Source organism: Nerophis ophidion, linkage group LG26 (assembly GCF_033978795.1).
Source record: "Nerophis ophidion isolate RoL-2023_Sa linkage group LG26, RoL_Noph_v1.0, whole genome shotgun sequence".
NCBI lineage: Eukaryota > Metazoa > Chordata > Actinopteri > Syngnathiformes > Syngnathidae > Nerophis > Nerophis ophidion.
This window is the reverse complement of record NC_084636.1, coordinates 32,100,767-32,120,155: the sequence shown is the minus strand read 5'-3', so window position 1 is coordinate 32,120,155 and position 19,389 is coordinate 32,100,767. Positions and strand designations below refer to the sequence as shown.

At 37.2% G+C, this 19,389-nt stretch overlaps 1 protein-coding gene across 1 annotated transcript in view; it reads left to right on the top strand.

Moving 5' to 3' along the window:
- Nucleotides 1-19,389, top strand: part of slc9a7 (solute carrier family 9 member 7) — a 66,390-nt gene that overhangs the window by 42,729 nt on the left and 4,272 nt on the right. Inside the window, exons 13-15 of the mRNA XM_061887947.1 lie at nucleotides 4,301-4,364; nucleotides 9,131-9,201; nucleotides 9,318-9,423. Of these exons, the coding sequence (XP_061743931.1) occupies nucleotides 4,301-4,364; nucleotides 9,131-9,201; nucleotides 9,318-9,423 (241 nt within the window). The remainder of the gene's footprint in view (nucleotides 1-4,300; nucleotides 4,365-9,130; nucleotides 9,202-9,317; nucleotides 9,424-19,389) is intronic.

Genomic DNA, 19,389 nt, shown 5'->3' with positions numbered 1-19,389 from the left:
TTTAATCATACATTTTGCAACCGTTTACCCCAGAGTCATGTAACTTGGTGGTAATTGACAGACGATAACTGTTAGCGTGCTAACATTAACATGCTACATTTTTAGCTAATGTTATATTTTTTTAGCTAATTTCTCAGCCATACACCTTAGGGTCATGTCACGTTACATATTCTAACTGTTAGCATGCTAACCTTAAAATGCTAACTTTTAGCTAATGTTACACTTTTTGAGCCATATAACTTGGCAGGTGACACATGTTAATTGTTAACACTTTCATGTTAGCATGCTAAGTGTTTTTATGCTAATTTTTCAACTGTTCACCCTAAAGTCATATAACTGGGTACTTGCCATATGTCAACTGTTAGCATGCTAATGTTACCATGTTAGTATGCAAACTTGAGCATGCTGAATTCTTTTAGCCTTACACTATAAACCCGTTGTTAAAATGTTGACGTTAGCATGCTAAATGTTTTCATACATTTTGCAACCGTTTACCCCAGAGTCATGTAACTTGGTGGTAATTGACAGACGATAACTGTTAGCGTGCTAACATTAACATGCTACATTTTTAGCTAATGTTATATTTTTTTAGCTAATTTCTCAGCCATACACCTTAGGGTCATGTCACGTTAAATACGCTCACTGTAAACATGCTAACTGTTAGCATGCTAACCTTAAAATGCTAACTTTTAGCTAATGTTACACTATAAACTCGTTGTTAAAATGTTGACGTTAGCATGCTAAATTTTTAATCATACATTTTGCAACCGTTTACCCCAGAGTCATGTAACTTGGTGGTAATTGACAGACGATAACTGTTAGCATGCTAACCTTAAAATGCTAACTTTTAGCTAATGTTACACTTTTTGTTTTTCTAGTAAATTTACCAACACCTTAGAGCCATATAACTTGGCAGGTGACACATGTTAATTGTTAACACTTTCATGTTAGCATGCTAAGTGTTTTTTATGCTAATTTTGTAACTGTTCACCCTAAAGTTATATAACTGGGTACTTGCCATGGTAACTAAATGTTACCATGTTAGTATGCAAACTTGAGCACGCTGAATTCTTTTAGCCTTACACTATAAACTCGTTGTTAAAATGTTGACGTTAGCATGCTAAATGTTTTCATACATTTTGCAAGCGTTTACCCCAGAGTCATGTAACTTGATGGTAATTGACGGACGATAACTGTTAGCGGGCTAACATTAACATGCTACATTTTTAGCTAATGTTATATTTTTTTAGCAAATTTTGCAACTATAGCTTGGTATGTGACACATAATAACAAGAAATTATGTTTATGAATGTATTGTACATATGTACAGTAGTGTATATACAAGTATATGTCAGATACTGCATATAAATAAACTGTACATATGTACGTATGCACCCCTTGCGACCTCATAAGGGACAAGCGGTAGAAAATGGCAGAAATGGGATATACATACAGTAGTTCATTGTTTGTTGTGTTGTGATGTAAAAAGGCAAAGAAGAAGTACAGTATAAATGATTCTTTATTGTCTCCTCCAAGTTGAAGACAAAGTAGCCTTTGAGCAACAACATGACATCAGGAGTGGGGGAGGGGTGGCGGGGTGGCGGGGTGGAGGATTAATGGATCAGCGCAACTCCCTCTTATATAACTGTCTGCGTGTGTGTGTGTGTGTGTGTGTGTGTGTGTGTGTGTGTGTGTGTGTGTGTTGTGTCATTATTTCCGCTCTTATTTCTTAGTTCCACTTCCTGTTTTCTTGTGTTTTGATCTATTGTCACCTCAGGTCTGAGTCTTCTTCTGAGCCTTGCTTTGTTTTTGCACTTGTTTGTTCATTGTTTATATTTTGTGTGCCGCTACATGTCTTGTTTTTTGTCACACCCGCGCTTCCTTCTTTCACCCGTTCAACATAGCATCACCCGCACATGACCTACCGTCTCTGCATAGTGTGGTCACACTGGTGCTTCCTGCCATCACCCAGTCAACATAATCTTCACCTGCGCATGACCTACCTGTTCTGCATCCTGGGGTCACGCTGGTGCTTCTTTCTTCCACCCATTTAACATATCTTTACCTGAACATTACCTACCTTCTCTGCATCCTGGAGTCACCCAGATACTTACTACCTTTACCCATTCAACATATCTTTACTTGCACCTTACCTACCTTTTTCTGCATCCCGAGTCAAACTGGTGCTTCCTTCTTTGACCCAGTCAACATATCTTTACCTACACATTACCTACCTTCTCTGCATCCTGGAGTCACCCAGATACTTACTACCTTTACCCATTCAACACCTTACCTACCTTTTCTGCATCCCGGAGTCAAACTGGTGCTTCCTTCTTTGACCCAGTCAACATATCTTTACCTACACATTACCTACCTTGCCTGCATCCTGGAGTCACGTTGATACTTACTGCTTTTACCCATTCCACATATCTTTACCTGCACATTACCTACCTTTTCTGCATCCTGGGGCCATACTGCTGCTTCCTTCCTTTACCCGTTCAACATATTTTTACTCGCACATTACCTACCTTCTCTGCATTGTGGGGTCACGCTGATGTTTCCTGCTTTCACCCATTTAACATATTTTCATCTGCACATTGCCTATCTTCTCTGCATCCTGAAGTCACACTGGTGCTTCCTGCCTTTACCCATTCAACATATCTTTACCTTGCACCTTACCTACCTTTTCTGCGTCAAACTGGTGCTTCCTTCTTTGACCCAGTCAATAAATCTTTACCTACACATTACATACCTTCCCTGCATCCTGGAGTCACGCTGATACGTACTGCCTTTACCCATTCAACATATCTTTACCTACACATTACCTACCTTTTCTGCATCCTCGGGTCACGCTGGTGCTTCTTTCTTTCACCCATTTAACATATCTTTACCTGAACATTACCTACCTTCTCTGCATCCTGGAGTCACCCAGATACTTACTACCTTTACCCATTCAACATATCTTTACTTGCACCTTACCTACCTTTTCTGCATCCCGGAATCAAACTGGTGCTTCCTTCTTTGACCCAGTCAACATATCTTTACCTGCACATTACATACCTTCCCTGCATCCTGGAGTCATGCTGATACTTACTGCTTTTACACATTCAACATATCTTTACCTACACATTACCTATCTTCTCTTCATCCCGGGGTCAAACTGGTGATTCCTTCTTTCACCCATTCAACATATTTTTGTCTGCACATTACGTACTTTTCCTGCATCCTGGAGTCACACTGGTGCTTCCCATTTAATGTATCTTTACCTGCACATTACCTACCTGCTCTGTATAGTAAAGTCATGCTGGTGGTTCCTGCCTTTACCCATTCAGCATATCTTCACCCGCACATTATCTACCATCTCTGCATCCTGGGGTCACACTGGTACTTCTTTCTTTCACCCATTCAACATATTTTTGTCTGCACATTACGTACTTTTCCTGCATCCTGGAGTCACACTGGTGCTTCTTTCTTTCACCCATTTAATGTATCTTTACCTTCACATTACCTACCTTCTCTGTATAGTAAAGTCATGCTGGTGGTTCCTGCCTTTACCCATTCAGCATATCTTCACCTGCACATTATCTACCATCTCTGCATTGTGTGGTCACGCTGGTGCTTCCTGCCTTTACCCAGTCAACATATCTTTACCTGCACATTACCTACCTTCTCTGCATCCTGCTGTTACACTGCAGCTTCCTTCTTTCACCCAATTCAACATATCTTTACCTGCACGTTACCTTCCTTCTCTGCATCCGGGAATCTAGCTGGGGTTTCCTGCTTTCACCCACCCAACATATCTTTACCTGCACGTTACCTACCTTCTCTGCATCCTAGGGTAAAGCTGTGACATCTATTTTTTTATTTTCACAGTTCATTTGTTATAAAATAGTATTTATTTTTTTAATTATATGCGTGAACATTTAAACAATAGACATGTTTATTATATCCTACCTGTTAGGCTTTGATTGCAGTTATGATGACCTCACTGCATGTATTAAGGAATAGTATTTTATTTCTATTTTGTAAAGGTTATTTGTTTATTTGATGCTTAATCTGCTTTTATACATGATTCATGTGATTCACCACGTGAGTTCATCCCTGCTAATAAAATGGAACATAATGTATGTATGGAATAGGAGGTTTACATCTCTGTATATATTGTTCATAAAAGTATATATTGTTCATAAAAGTATATATTGTTCATAAAAGTATATATTGTTCATAAAAGTATATATTGTTCATGTTATTTAAAAGTATGTGTGAGAACAAATCAGACAATGAGTGTCTCCTGTGTCAGAGTGGGCGTGGACTCCCAGGAGGAGCAGCATCTCTCTGCAGATACCTTCCAGGTCCTTCAGGAGGTGAGAACACACCTTCTTCTTCTCCTCCTCCTCCTCTTCTTATCCTCTTTTTTGTTCTTCTTCTCCTCCACCTCCTCCTCCTTCTTCTTCTTATCCTACCCCTCCTCCTTCTTCTTCTCTTCTTTCTTCTTCTTCTTCTCCTCCACCTCCTCCTTTTTCTTCTACTTCTTCTTCTCCCCCTCCTCTCTCTACTTTTCCTCCTCATTCTTCCTCTTCTTCTTTTTCTACTTCTTCTTGTCCTCTTTCTTCTCCTCCTCCTCTTCCTTTTTCTTCTACTTCTTCTTCTCCCCCTCCTCTCTCCACTTTTCCTCCTCGTTCTCCTCCTCTTCTTTTTATTCTTCTTTTTCTACTTCTTCTTGTCCTCTTTCTTCTTTTCCCCCTACTCTTTCTTCTCCTCCTCCTCCTCCTTTTTCTTCTACTTCTTCTTCTCCCCCTCCTCTCTCTACTTTTCCTCCTCGTTCTCCTCCTCATTCTTCCTCTTCTTCTTTTTATTCTTCTTTTTCTACTTCTTCTTGTCCTCTTCCTTCTTTCCCCCTACTCTTTCTTCTCCTCTTTTTTGTTCTTCTTCTTCTTCTCCTCCACCTCCCCCTCCTTATTCTACCCCTCCTTCTTCTTCTCTTCTTTCTTCTTCTCCTCCACCTCCTCCTTTTTCTTCTACTTCTTCTTCTCCCCCTCCTCTTTCTACTTTTCCTCCTCGTTCTCCTCCTCCTCATTCTTCCTCTTCTTCTTTTTTCTTCTTCTTGTCCTCTGTCTTCTTTTCCCCCTACTCTTTCTTCTCCTCCCCCTCCTTTTTCTTATTATCCACGTCCTCTTTATACTTCTCCTCCTCATTATTCTCCTCCTCCTCCTCCTTATTCGTCTTCTTTTTCTTCTCCTCCTCCTTTCTTCTTCTACTTTTACTCCTTCTTTTTTTAAATTATCCTCATTCTCTTTTGTTCTTCTTCGACTCCTCCTCTTTCTTCTTCTTTTTATTTTCTTTCTGCTTCTCCTTCTCTGCTTTCTTTTTCTCCTTCCTCTTATTATTCTCCTACTCTTTCTTTTTTCTTCTCCTCCTCCCTTCTCTCCTCCTTTTCATTCTGCTTCTCCTCTGCTTTCTTTTTCTCCTTCTTCTTCCTCTTCTTCTCCTCCTTTTTCTTTTTTTTCTTCTCCTATTCCTCCTCTTTCTTTTTCTACTTCTTCTTGTCCTCCTCCCCTTCCTCCTCTTCATTCTTCTTCTTCTGCCATTCCAACATGTCTGTGTCTGCAAAAAGTCATCAGGAAGAAGAAGACAACATATAGTTCCTCTTGTCCAAAAGACAAAGAGGAGGCCAGGCGAGGTGTCGCCTTTCAGAATGACTTCATTTGTCTTCTTCTTCTTCTCGTGAGGAATGTTCTCAGCTTGTTGCTGCCTGCTCTTTGAAACTCATCAAAATGAGCTAGTATTTGCAAAGTATCCATATAGTAGTACTAATACATCAAAAACAAAGGCACCATAAAGAACATGATTTTTACAAAGTAGTAAGGTGAACAAACTTATTTCATCTTCTCCCCGAATGATTTATTTTTATCTATTTATTACTTGACTAATTAATTCACTTTTTATGTCAGTTTATGTTTGTAAAAAATGTTTTCATAATAAAATGTGTGGGATTGATAGCCATGAAAGTATTACTCAGCTGCTGTATTGAGTATTTATTATTTTACATCAATTTCTGTTGATATTTTGTAAATATAAATTTTCATTAAAAACTAACATCAAAACTATCAAATATTAGCAAAATATTCATAGAGTAGTAGTAATATTACATTGAAAAATATGTAAAGAATCACCATAAATGAAGATAATTTTTTAAAAGTAGGAAGATTTATAAACTTTTATTTAATCTTCAACCTAAATGGTTTATATTCATGTATTTATTAGGTGACTAATTAATTAATTAACATAACGTTAACTTATGTTGGTAAAAAAAAAATGTTTTCATTATAATAATGTGTGGGATTGATAGCCATGAAAGTATTACTCAGCTGCTATATGGACTATTTATTATTTTACATCAATTTCTGAGGATATTTTGTAAATATAAATTATTTAAAAAAAATGTAACATCAAAAATAGCAAATATTAAAAAAAATATTCATAGAGTTGTAGTAATATTCCATAGAAAATATGGAAATAATCACCATAAATGAATATCAAATTTAAAAATTAGCAAAACAAACAAACTTGTAATTAATCTTCTACCTAAATGATTTATATCAATTTATTTATTACTTGACTAATTAATTAATTCTTTATGTCAACTTATGTTGCTAAAAAATGTTCATAATAAAATGTGTGGGATTGATAGCCATGAAAGTATTACTCAGCTGCTATATTGAAAAAATTATTATTTTACATCAATTTTTGATGATATTTGTAAATATATAATCAATAAAAAATAATTTTCAGTAAAAAAATGTAACGTCAAAAATAGCAAATATTAACAAAATATTCATAGAGTAGTAGTAACATTCCATAGAAAAATATGTAAAGAATCACCATAAATGAATATAATTTTTTTTTTAAAGAAGCAAATATTATCAAAATATTTATAGACTAGTATTAATGTTCCATCGAAAAATAAGTAAATAATCACAATAAATTGATATAATTAAGAAAAAATAGCAAATATTAACAAAATGTTCATATAGTAGTAATATTCCATAGAAAAATATGTAAAGAATCACCATAAATGAATATAATTTTAAAAAAAGCAAATATTAACAAAATATTCATAGAGTAGTAGTAATGTTCCATAGAAAAATATGTAAATAATCACCATAGATGAATATAATTTTAAAAAAAAGAAGCAATTATTAACAAAATGTTCATATCGTAGTAATATTCAATAGGAAAATATGTAAAGAATCACCATAAATGAATATAATTTTTTTTTAAAAGAAGCAAATATTAACAAAATATTTATAGACTAGTATTAATGTTCCATCGAAAAATAAGTAAATAATCACAATAAATTGATATAATAAAAAAAATAGCAAATATTAACAAAATGTTCATATAGTAGTAATATTCCATAGAAAAATATGTAAAGAATCACCATAAATGAATATAATTAAAAAAAAAGAAGCAAATATTAACAAAATATTCATAGAGTAGTAGTAACATTCCATAGAAAAATATGTAAAGAATCACCATAAATTGATATACTTTTTTAAAATAGCAAATATTAACAAAATATTCATAGAGTAGTATTAATGTTCCATAGAAAAATATGTAAAGAATCACCATAAATGAATATAATGGGGGGAAAAAAAGCATTTATTAACAAAATGTTCATATCGTAGTAATATTCAATAGGAAAATATGTAAAGAATCACCATAAATTAATATACTTTTTTTTTAAAAGAAGCAAATATTAACAAAATATTTATAGAATAGTATTAATGTTCCATCGAAAAGTAAGTAAATATAAATTAAAAAAAAGAAGCAAATATTAACAAAATATTTATAGAATAGTATTAATGTTCCATCGAAAAATAAGTAAATAATCACAATAAATTGATATAATTAAAAAAAAAGCAAATATTAACAAAATGTTCATATAATAGTAATATTCCATAGAAAAATATGTAAAGAATCACCATAAATGAATATAATTTTTTTTTAAAAGAAGCAAATATTAACAAAATATTTATAGACTAGTATTAATGTTCCATCGAAAAATAAGTAAATAATCACAATAAATTGATATAATTAAAAAAAAAGCAAATATTAACAAAATGTTCATATAGTAGTAATATTCCATAGAAAAATATGTAAAGAATCACCATAAATGAATATAATTAAAAAAAAAAAGCAAATATTAACAAAATATTCATAGAGTAGTAGTAACATTCCATAGAAAAATATGTAAAGAATCACCATAAATTAATATACTTTTTTTAAAATAGCAAATATTAACAAAATATTCATAGAGTAGTATTAATGTTCCATAGAAAAATATGTAAAGAATCACCATAAATGAATATAATGGGAAAAAAAAGAATTTATTAACAAAATGTTCATATCGTAGTAATATTCAATAGGAAAATATGTAAAGAATCACCATAAATGAATATAATTTTTTTTTAAAGAAGCAAATATTAACAAAATATTTATAGACTAGTATTAATGTTCCATCGAAAAATAAGTAAATAATCACAATAAAATAATATAATTTAAAAAAAAAAGCAAATATTAACAAAGTAGTAATATTCCATAGAAAAATATGTAAAGAATCACCATAAATGAATATAATTTTCAAAAGAAAGAAGATTTACAAAATGTATTTAATCTTCAACCTAAATGATTTATATTAATTTATTTATTACTTGAAGAATTATTCATATTTTAATGTAACTAATGTGTGATATTATACAAATTATAAAACTGTGTTTAATTAGTAGCCACAACAATATGAGTCGGATGTCATTATTGACTATTGATTCTATTACATTCATTTCTAATATTATGTTATTAAATAATCAATAAAAATATGTATTTTTTATTTTCTATAGAAAATGTATTTATGTAATAATTTTTGGTGTAAACTAACATCATCCATAAGATTTTTATTCTGCTGAGTAAGCAAAATGGATCGCACAAAATACAATCCAAAACTCACATTTGGAAATATTTTGCCAGTTTAAACACCAGTAAAGTGAATCATGTAGTCCTGCCTACATTACCCACAATGCAACTGACCGTCATAATTGTCCTTTAAATTTGCATTGTCCTATTTGTGCAGGATGGAAGTGAAAGTAAAAGCAAGCAAGAAAGCGCCTGGCTGTTCAGGATGTGGTACTCCTTCGATCACAAGTATCCTCCTCAGTGTACTACTTCCTCGGAGTAGTGCTATTTGCACAAGTACATGAAGTGGTGGCAAAGGGCAGAATCGTACTCGCACACCTTTTTCTCCTTAATGAGGCGTTGAGTTACCTGAAGCCCATGTTGACTCACAGCGGCCCCCCGCTCACCTCCACGCTGCCCGCCTACTGCGCACCCCTGGCCAGCTGCCTCACCGCCACCAGCTCCTCTCAGGTGAGTACCAGCCGCAACAACACTACCAAAAGTTGTCTCGCGCCACAAAAAAGGGGCCGGTTAGCATGCTATTATGTTATTGTCTAGAACAGGGGTGCCCACACTTTTTTATTTATTTATGAAAGAGACATTTTTGTAAACAAGTTAAATGTGTTTAATGATAATACAAGCATGTGTAACACATATAGATGTCTTTCTTTCACAAAGACAAGAATATAAGTTGGTGTATTACCTGATTCTGATGACTTGCATTGATTGGAATCAGACAGTAATGATGATAACGCCAGCATTTTCAAATGGAGGAGAAAAAAAGTTGTCCTTTCTGTACAATACCACATGAAAGTGGTTGGTTTTTGACATCTAATTCATCCAGCTTCCATACACTTTACAAGAAAAACATTGGCGGCAAATTCCGTAGCTTGCTTGATTGACATTCACGGCACCCGAGGGTCTTGTGAGATGACGCTGGCTGCTGCCAGTTCATTATTATGAAAAAATGACAGAGAGGAAGGCGAGAAACACTTTTTATTTCAACAGACTCTCGCGCCGTCCCTTCCGTCAAAACTCTAAAGGCCGACTGCACATTTCCTATCTTCACAATAAAAGCCCTGCTTCATGCTGCCTGCGCTAACTAAATACAGAGTCTCGGAAAACTGGCGTGCACAAGCGATCCCTCAGAAAGCGTGATGTGCACGCCAGCTTTCCGAGACTCTTATTTTGTTAGCGCAGGCAGCATGAAGCAGGGCTTTTATTGTGAAGATAGGAAATGTGCAGAGTTTTGACGGAAGGGACGGCGCGAAAGTCTGTTGAAATAAAAAGTGTTTCTCGCCTTCCTCTCCATCATTTTTTCATAATAATGAACTGGCAGCAGCCAGCGTCATCTCACAAGACCCTCGGGTGCCGTGAATGTCAATCAAGCAAGCTACGGAATTTGCCGCCAATGTTTTTCTTGTAAAGTGTATGGAAGCTGGATGAATTAGATGCCAAAAACCAACCACTTTCATGTGGTATTGTACAGAAAGGACAACTTTTTTTTCTCCTCCATTTGAAAATGTGGGCGTTATCATCATTACTGTCTGATTCCAATCAATGCAAGTCATCAGAATCAGGTAATACACCAACTTATATTCTTGTCTTTGTGAAAGAAAGACATCTATATGTGTTACACATGCTTGTATTATCATTAAACACATTTAACTTGTTTACAAAAATGTCTCTTTCATAAATAAATAAATATAAATGATATATATAAATGAGGTAGATCCCCTCGAGTTGGTCAATTGAAAAGTAGCTCGCCTGCAGAAAAAGTGTGGGCACCCCTGGTCTAGAATAAGCCTTTTATAATATGCTGATTATAATTAGCACCTAGAATATCTGCTAAAAGTTAACATTTTAACACGTTTGGGCTTAGAATTTGTGCTAAAAGTTAGCATGCTAACATGTTATCGCCTTGAATGTGTGCTAAAAGTTAGCATGCTAACATGTTAGCGCCTAGAATGAGTGCTAAATGACGTTTAAAGGCCTACTGAAAGCCACTACTACCGACCACGCAGTCTGATAGTTTATATATCAATGATGAAATATTAACATTGCAACACATGCCAGTACGGCCTTTTTAGTTTACTAAATTGCAATTTTACATTTCCCGTGGAGTTTCTTGTTGAAAACATCGCGGAATGATGACGCGTTTGTGACGTTAGTGGTTGGAGGAGACATATTAGCTCAGCACCACTTGCTGCTAAAAGTTGTTTCTTTTCATCGCATAATTACACAGTATTTTGGACATCTGTGTTGCTGAATCTTTTGCCATTTGTTCAATGAATAATAGAGACTATAAAAAACAATGCTGTTGGTGGAAAGCGGTGTATTGGAGCTGCCTTTAGCACCGAGACACAGCCGGTGTTTCTTTGTTTGTTGTGAAGCTTTAAAGGGGAAGATTATCACAATTTCTAAAGGGTTAAAACCAATAAAAATCAGTTCCCAGTGGCTTATTTTATTTTTCGAAGTTTTTCTCAAAATGTTACCCATCACGCAATGTCCCGAAAAACGGCTTCAAAGTGCCTGATTTTAACCATCGGTATATCCACCCGTCTATTACCCTGTGACGTCACGGCGTGACCACACAGAAACAAACATGGCGGATAGCACAGAAAGGTATAACGATATTAGCTCGGATTCAGACTCGGATTTCAGCGTCGTAAGCGATTCAACAGATTACGCATGTATTGAAACGGATGGTTGTGGTGCGGAGGCAGGTAGCCAAAACTAAATTGAAGAAGAAACTGAAGCTATTGAGCCATATCACGACAGACAGCGGCACGGGAGAAAGCGAGGACGCGTTCTAACCAACGATTGGTATGTGTTTGTTTGGCATTAAATGTGGGTGGAGGGAAATATAGCTACAAATGAGGCATAATGATGCAATATTAGATTAGATTAGATTAGATAGTACTTTATTTATTCCGTCAGGAGAGATCCTTCAGGAAAATTGAAATTTTCAGCACAATCCCACTCAAGATTAGACAAACATTACAGGGAGACAGAACAGGATCGCTGACGGGTCTGCCGGCTTCCAGCGCCCCTTACAAAAAAGATGAGATACAGGTAAACAAGGGGGGGGGGGAATGGGAGAAAAAAATTGAAGTTTAAAATAAAATAAAAAAATCAGTCTTAGCCTGGGCCCTGAAGAGGGGGTGCAGACTGAGGCCAAGGGAAAAAAACAACAACTCATAGCCATAGTACACATCCCTCTTACATGTGTGTAAGAGGGAAACATCAAACATCAAAGAACACAGAGGACATTAAAGACATTAAAGCATCAGATACAACCAGACACTTCTACATACAGCTATGAATAAAAAGTAAAATAAACATATCCACTGTGGTGGCCTCTGGGGTGTTCCACGCCATCGTCCGCTGGGGTGGAGGGAGCATGGCCAGAGACAGGAGCAGACCCAACAAAGCAACCAAGACAGCCGACTCCACTCTCGGCCAGTGTCCAGTCCGCATGGATGAGCGAGGATACGTCCAAGGTGACTGAGGTACATATGTACATACAGCTAGCCTAAATAGCATGTTAGCATCGATTAGCTTGCAGTCATGCCGTGACCAAATATGTCTTATTAGCACACTCCACATAATTCAATAACATCAACAAAACTCACCTTTGTGCATTCATGCACAACCTTATAAGTTTGGTGGACAAAATGAGACAGAAAGTGGCATAAATCATATCCAGGGGGTTTACTTCGCTCGTCTGCGGGAAGAGACTGCCGTCGTCCCTGAATAGCTCGGACTCGTGGTGGTCTATTTTCCAATATTGCAGATTTCGTTGACTTTATGGTTGGAAATGCATCTGCTTTGGGTGTCGCAGGATATCCACACATTCTTGTGTGGATATCGGGAAAAATAACAGAGCCGATTTGACTTGGTGCGTATGATAAGATTGAGAAAATGGCGGATTGCTTCAGGTTGTGAGGTCACGGGTGAAAGGTCATGGCTCGACAGGCTATCAATTGAAAGGCGTTTAAATCGCCAAATTCACCCTTTTAGAGTTCGGAAATCGGTTAAAAAAATGTACATGGTCTTTTTTCTGCAACATCAAGGTATATATTATATTGACGCTTACATAGGTCTGGTGATAATGTTCCCCTTTAACAAAGAGCGGTCAAGCGAACATGTTTCTCTACGTCAACCAGCATGTTTTTGGATGGGGAAATTGTGATATTAAGTCGGCTCTTACCGGAGACTTCAGCGGATTATGCGTCCTTCTGCAGCAGCTGTGATCTTGGCTCCTCTGCTTCTCTCTGAGACACTGGCGTGTTCACCGCAGCCATCCGACTTTGAGGTATGTCTTTACAATCTCACTAAAACACTATTAAAACAATAAGCTGATAAGGGATCTTCCAGAATTATCCTAGTAAATAATCTCACTAAAACACGATTAAAACAATAAGCAGATAAGGGATCTTCCAGAGTTATCCTAGTAAATAATCTCACTAAAACACTATTAAAACAATAAGCAGATAAGGGATCTTCCAGAGTTATCCTAGTAAATAATCTCACTAAAACACGATTAAAACAATAAGCAGATAAGGGATCTTCCAGAATTATCCTAGTAAATAATCTCACTAAAACACGATTAAAACAATAAGCAGATAAGGGATCTTCCAGAGTTATCCTAGTAAATAATCTCACTAAAACACTATTAAAACAATAAGCAGATAAGGGATCTTCCAGAGTTATCTAGTAAATAATCTCACTAAAACACGATTAAAACAATAAGCGGATAAGGGATCTTCCAGAGTTCCATCCATCCATTTTCTACCGCTTATTCCCTTTCGGGGTCGCGGGGGGCGCTGGCGCCTATCTCAGCTACAATCGGGCGGAAGGCGGGGTACACCCTGGACAAGTCGCCACCTCATCGCAGGGCCAACACAGATAGACAGACAACATTCACACTCACATTCACACACTAGGGCCAATTTAGTGTTGCCAATCAACCTATCCCCAGCTGCATGTCTTCCAGAGTTATCCTAGTAAATGTGTCTAATTACATCTGAAACGCTCACAATGCCGCCGCCCATGGCTGTCGCTTTTAATTTAATTTTACTTATTTTTTTTTTTTCTAGTCCTTCACTATCAATAGGATAGGATAGGATAGGTCTTTATTGTCATTGCACAAGTACAACGAAACTTTGTTTTCAGCACAAACCTGTTCAATATTAGACAAACAGTGTACAGGGTTACAGAACAAGAACGCTGATGGGTCGCCAAAAGGCGCCCCGTAAAAGATGGGGAAAAAGGTAAACGCTGGGGAAGGATGAGTAAAAAAATACAATCTAGACTGGGCTCCTAAGGGGGCCCAGTCTGGAGTGGGGAAAAAACCTTCATAGCAAAGCACATATACATATTACAACATCCATCTCGAGATATCTAGCAACAGAGGGAAGGGAGTTCAAGGTCATGGTGGTCAAAGTCAACAACAACAGGTGTGTGTCCATGAGAGACAAGAAGGGAGTTTGTTGTGTCTTCGCTGCAGTGACCTTCAGGAGAGTCTCGAAGCCAGGGAAACAATACAAGTTAGAATGATTTGCATGCGAGTGAAAATGAAATTTGCTTTTCACTCTAAATTGTCTATGACTGGTCCTCAAAAACTGCGGGGTAGACAGTCCGATGTAATCCACAGTTCGTCCCGCATCCTCCAATCATTTGTGGCAGCTTTGGGGTACTTTGAAGACTGCCAGCAACTTCCAATTTGTCGACAAACCAGAGCAACGCTTACTCCAATCAGCAGATTTCCTGTTGTCATAATTCCGTATAGGTGTCAATTTTGTTGAGGCCAGTTAAATAATTCCAATGTTTAGATTTGGAGAGCAGTGCAAAAAGAGGCGACAAGAAAGTTAAGACAAGACAAAGAAGCAAGCAGGAGAGGAAAGGGGAGCGTCCACCCTCGATGAGTGCCAGATGGCAAATCTTTCATCCTCGCTCAAATTAATGGGGAAATTGTCGCTTTCTCCGTCTGAATCGCTCTCGCTGCAGGTGGCCATGATTTTAAACAATGTTCAGATGTGAGGAGCTCCACAACCCGTGACGTCACACGCACATCGTCTGCTACTTCCGGTAAAGGCAAGGCTTTTTTATTAGCGACCAATAGTTGCGAACTTTATCGTGGATGTTCTCTACTAAATCCTTTTAGCACAAATCTGGCAATATCGCGAAATGATCAAGTATGACACATAGAATGGACCTGCTATCCCCGTTTGAATAAGAAAATCTCATTTCAGTAGGCCTTTAAACTAGTTGAGAATTGTGACTGATTCTGGAAAAAAAAATTATCAATAGGAATTTCAATTTGCAAACAATGGAAACAAATAGACTTGTTACCATGGTGACACAATGTTGCCATGGTGACACAGTAATCTCCCATGTGAGTCATTTTAAACACAGCCCCCCTCCTCGCCCTCATGTGCTGTAACCCCGGGTGACCTATTGATGGTCATCTGATCAATGAGTGTGACACGTCACGCAATGGTTCAACAGGAAGTAGTGGTGCTACTGAACTTCTTCAACAGGAAGTAGTGGTGCTATTGAACTTCTTCAACAGGAAGTAGTCGTGCCACTGAACTTCTTTAACAGGAAGTAGTGGTGCTATTGAACTTCTTCAACAGGAAGTAGAGGTGCTACAGGACTTCTGCTACTGGAAATTCTTCAACAGGAATTAATCGTGCCACTGAATTTCAACAGGAAGTAGTGGTACTACTGAACTTTTTCAACAGGAAGTAGTCGTGCCACTGAACTTCTTTAACAGGAAGTAGAGGTGCTACTGAACTTCTTCAGCAGGAAGTCGTCGTACTACTGAAGTTCAACCGGAAGTAGTAGTGCAACTGAACTTCTTCAACAGGAAGTAGTGGTGCTACTGAATTTATTCAACAGGAAGTAGTCGTGCCACTGAACTTCAACAGGAAGTAGTGGTGCTATTGAACTTCTTGTATATATATATATATATATGTGTGTGTGTGTTTATTTATGTATGTATATATATATATATATGTGTGTGTGTGTGTATATATCCATCCATTTCCTACCGCTTATTCCCTTTTTTGGGGTCGCGGGTGGCGCTGGCGCCTATCTCAGCTACAATCGGGCGGAAGGCGGGGTACACCCTGAACAAGTCGCCACCTCATCACAGGGCCAACAAAGATAGACAGACAACATTCACACTCACATTCACACACTAGGGCCAATTTAGTGTTGCCAATCAACCTATCCCCTGGTGCATGTCTTTGGAAGTGGGAGGAAGCCGGAGTACCCGGAGGGAACCCACGCATTCACGAGGAGAACATGCAAACTCCACACAGAAAGATCCCGAGCCTGGGACTGAACCCAGGACTGCAGGACCTTCGTATTGTGAGGCAGACGCACTAACCCCTCTGCCACTGTGTGTGTGTGTATATATATATATATACATATATATATATAAGTATATATACAGTATATATATATATACGTGTGTATATATATGTGTGTGTATATATATGTATATATATATGTGTGTGTGTATATATATATATATATATATATATGTGTATATATATATATGTATATATATATCTATATATATATGTATGTATATGTATATATATATATATATATATATATATATATATATATACAAACCCCGTTTCCATATGAGTTGGGAAATTGTGTTGGATGTAAATATAAACGGAATACAATGATTTGCAAATAATTTTCAATCCATATTCAGTTGAATATGCTACAAAGACAAGATATTTGATGTTCAAACTGATAAACTTTTTTTTTTTTGCAAATAATTATTAACTTTAGAATTTGATGCCAGTCACATGTGACAAAAAAAGTTGGTAAAGGTGGCAATAACTACTGAAAAAGTTGAGGAATGCTCATCAAACACTTATATGGAACATACCACAGGTGTGCAGGCTAATTGGAAACAGTTGGGTGCCATGATTGGGGATAAAAGCAGCTTCCATGAAATGCTAAGTAATTCACAAACAAGGATGGGGCGAGGATCAACTCTTTGTAAGCAAATTGTCGAACAGTTTTAGAACAACATTCCTCAACAAGCTATTGCAAGGAATTTAGGGATTTTACCATCTACGGTCCGTAAAATCATCAAAAAGTTCAGAGAATCTGGAGAAATCACTGCACGTAAGCGATGATATTACGGACTTTTGACCCCTCAGGCGGTACTGCATCAAAAACCGACATCAGTGTGTAAAGGATATCACCACATGGGCTCAGGAACACTTCATAAAACCACTGTCAGTAACTACAGTTGGTCGCTACATCTGTAAGTGCAAGTTAAAACTCTACTATGCAAAGCCAAACCCATTTATCAACAATATCCTGAAACGCCGCCGGCTTGGCTGGGCCCGAGCTCACCTAAGATGGACTGATGCAAAGAGGAAAGGTGTTCTTTGTTCTGACGAGTCCACATTTCAAATTATATTTGGAAACAGAGGACGTGGTGTCCTCCAGAACAAATAGGAAAATAACCATTCGGATTGTTATAGGCGCAAAGTTGAAAATCCAGCATCTGTGAGGGTATGGGGGTGTATTAGTGCCCAAGGTATGGGTAACTTACACATCTGTGAAGGCACCATTAATGCTGAAAGGTCCATACAGGTTTTGGAGCAACATATGTTGTCATCCAAGCAACGTTATCATAGATGCCCCTGCTTATTTCAGCAAGACAAAAGTTACAACAGCGTGGCTTCGTAAAAAAAGAGTGTGTGTACTTTCCTGGCCTGCCTGCAGTCCAGACCTGTCCTCATCGAAAATGTGTGGCGCATTATGAAGCGTAAAATACGACAGCGGAGACCCAGGACTGTTGAACAACTGAAGCTCTACATAAAACAAGAATGGGAAAGAATTCCACTTTCAAAGCTTCAACAATTAGTTTCCTCAGTTCCCAAACGTTTATTGAGTGTTGTTAAAAGAAAAGGTGATGTAACACAGTGGTGAACATGCCCTTTCCCAACTACTTTGGCACGTGTTGCAGCCATGAAATTCTAATTTAATTATTATTTGCAAAAAATTTTTTTTTACGAGTTTCAACATCAAATATCTTGTCTTTGTAGTGCATTCAACTGAATATGGGTTGAAAAGGATTTGCAAATCATTGTATTCCGTTTATATTTACATCTAACACAATTTCCCAACTCATACTGAAACGGGGTATGTATATGTATGTGTGTTTATATATAATAATGTGTGTGTGCATGTATATATATATGTGTGTTTGTGTGTGTGTATATATGTACAGTAGGGCAAAAAAGTATTTAGTCAGCCACCGATAGTGCAAGTTCTCTCACTTAAAATGATGACAGAGGTCTGTAATGTTCATCATAGGTACACTTCAACTGTGAGAGACAGAATGTGAAAAAAAGATCCAGGAATTCACATTGTAGGAATTTTAAAGAATTTATTTGTAAATTATGGTGGAAAATAAGTATTTGGTCAACCATTCAAAGCTCTCACTGATGGAAGGAGGTTTTGGCTCAAAATCTCCCGATACATGGCCCCATTCATTCTTTCCTTAAAGGGGAACATTATCACCAGACCTATGCAAGTGTCAATATATACCTTGATGTTGCGGAAAAAAGACCATGTATTTTTTTAACCGATTTCCGAACTCTCTAAATGGGTGAATTTTGGCAAATTAAACGCCTTTTTGTTTATCGGTTTTTTAGCGATGACGTCAGAACATGACGTCACCGAGGTAACACACCCGCCATATTCATTTTCACATTACAAACACCGGGTCTCAGCTCTGTTATTTTCCGTTTTTTCGACTATTTTTTGGAACCTTGGAGACATCATGCCTCGTCGGTGTGTTGTCGGAGGGTGTAACAACACTAACAGGGAGGGATTCAAGTTGCACCACTGGCAAGAAATCTGCCACCAGACCCCCATTGGATGTGCCAGAGTGTCTTCACATTTTACCGGCGATGCTAAGACAGACATGGCACAGAGATGTATGGATAACCTGCAGATGCATTTGCAACCATTAAGTCAACAAAATCACAAAGGTGAGTTTTGTTGATGTTGTTGACTCATGTGCTAATCAGACATATTTGGTCACGGCATGACTGCCAGCTAATCGATGCTAACATGCTATTTACGCTAGCTGTATGTACATTTGAAACTAGATACCCACATTTAATGCGAAACAAACACTTACCAATCGACGGATTTAAGTTGCTCCAGTGTCCCAAGATGCGAAAGTCCTGATCGTTTGGTCCGCACATTTTACCGGCGATGCTAATAAGGCAGCCGTGCCATGGGCCACTTCATTAGGCACACCCACGCTATGGCCAAATAGCGTCAATAGCTATTCGCTCAATAGCTTCAATTTCTTCCTCAATTTCGTTTTCCCTATCTGCCTCCATACTCTGAACATCTGTTTCAATACATGCGTAATCT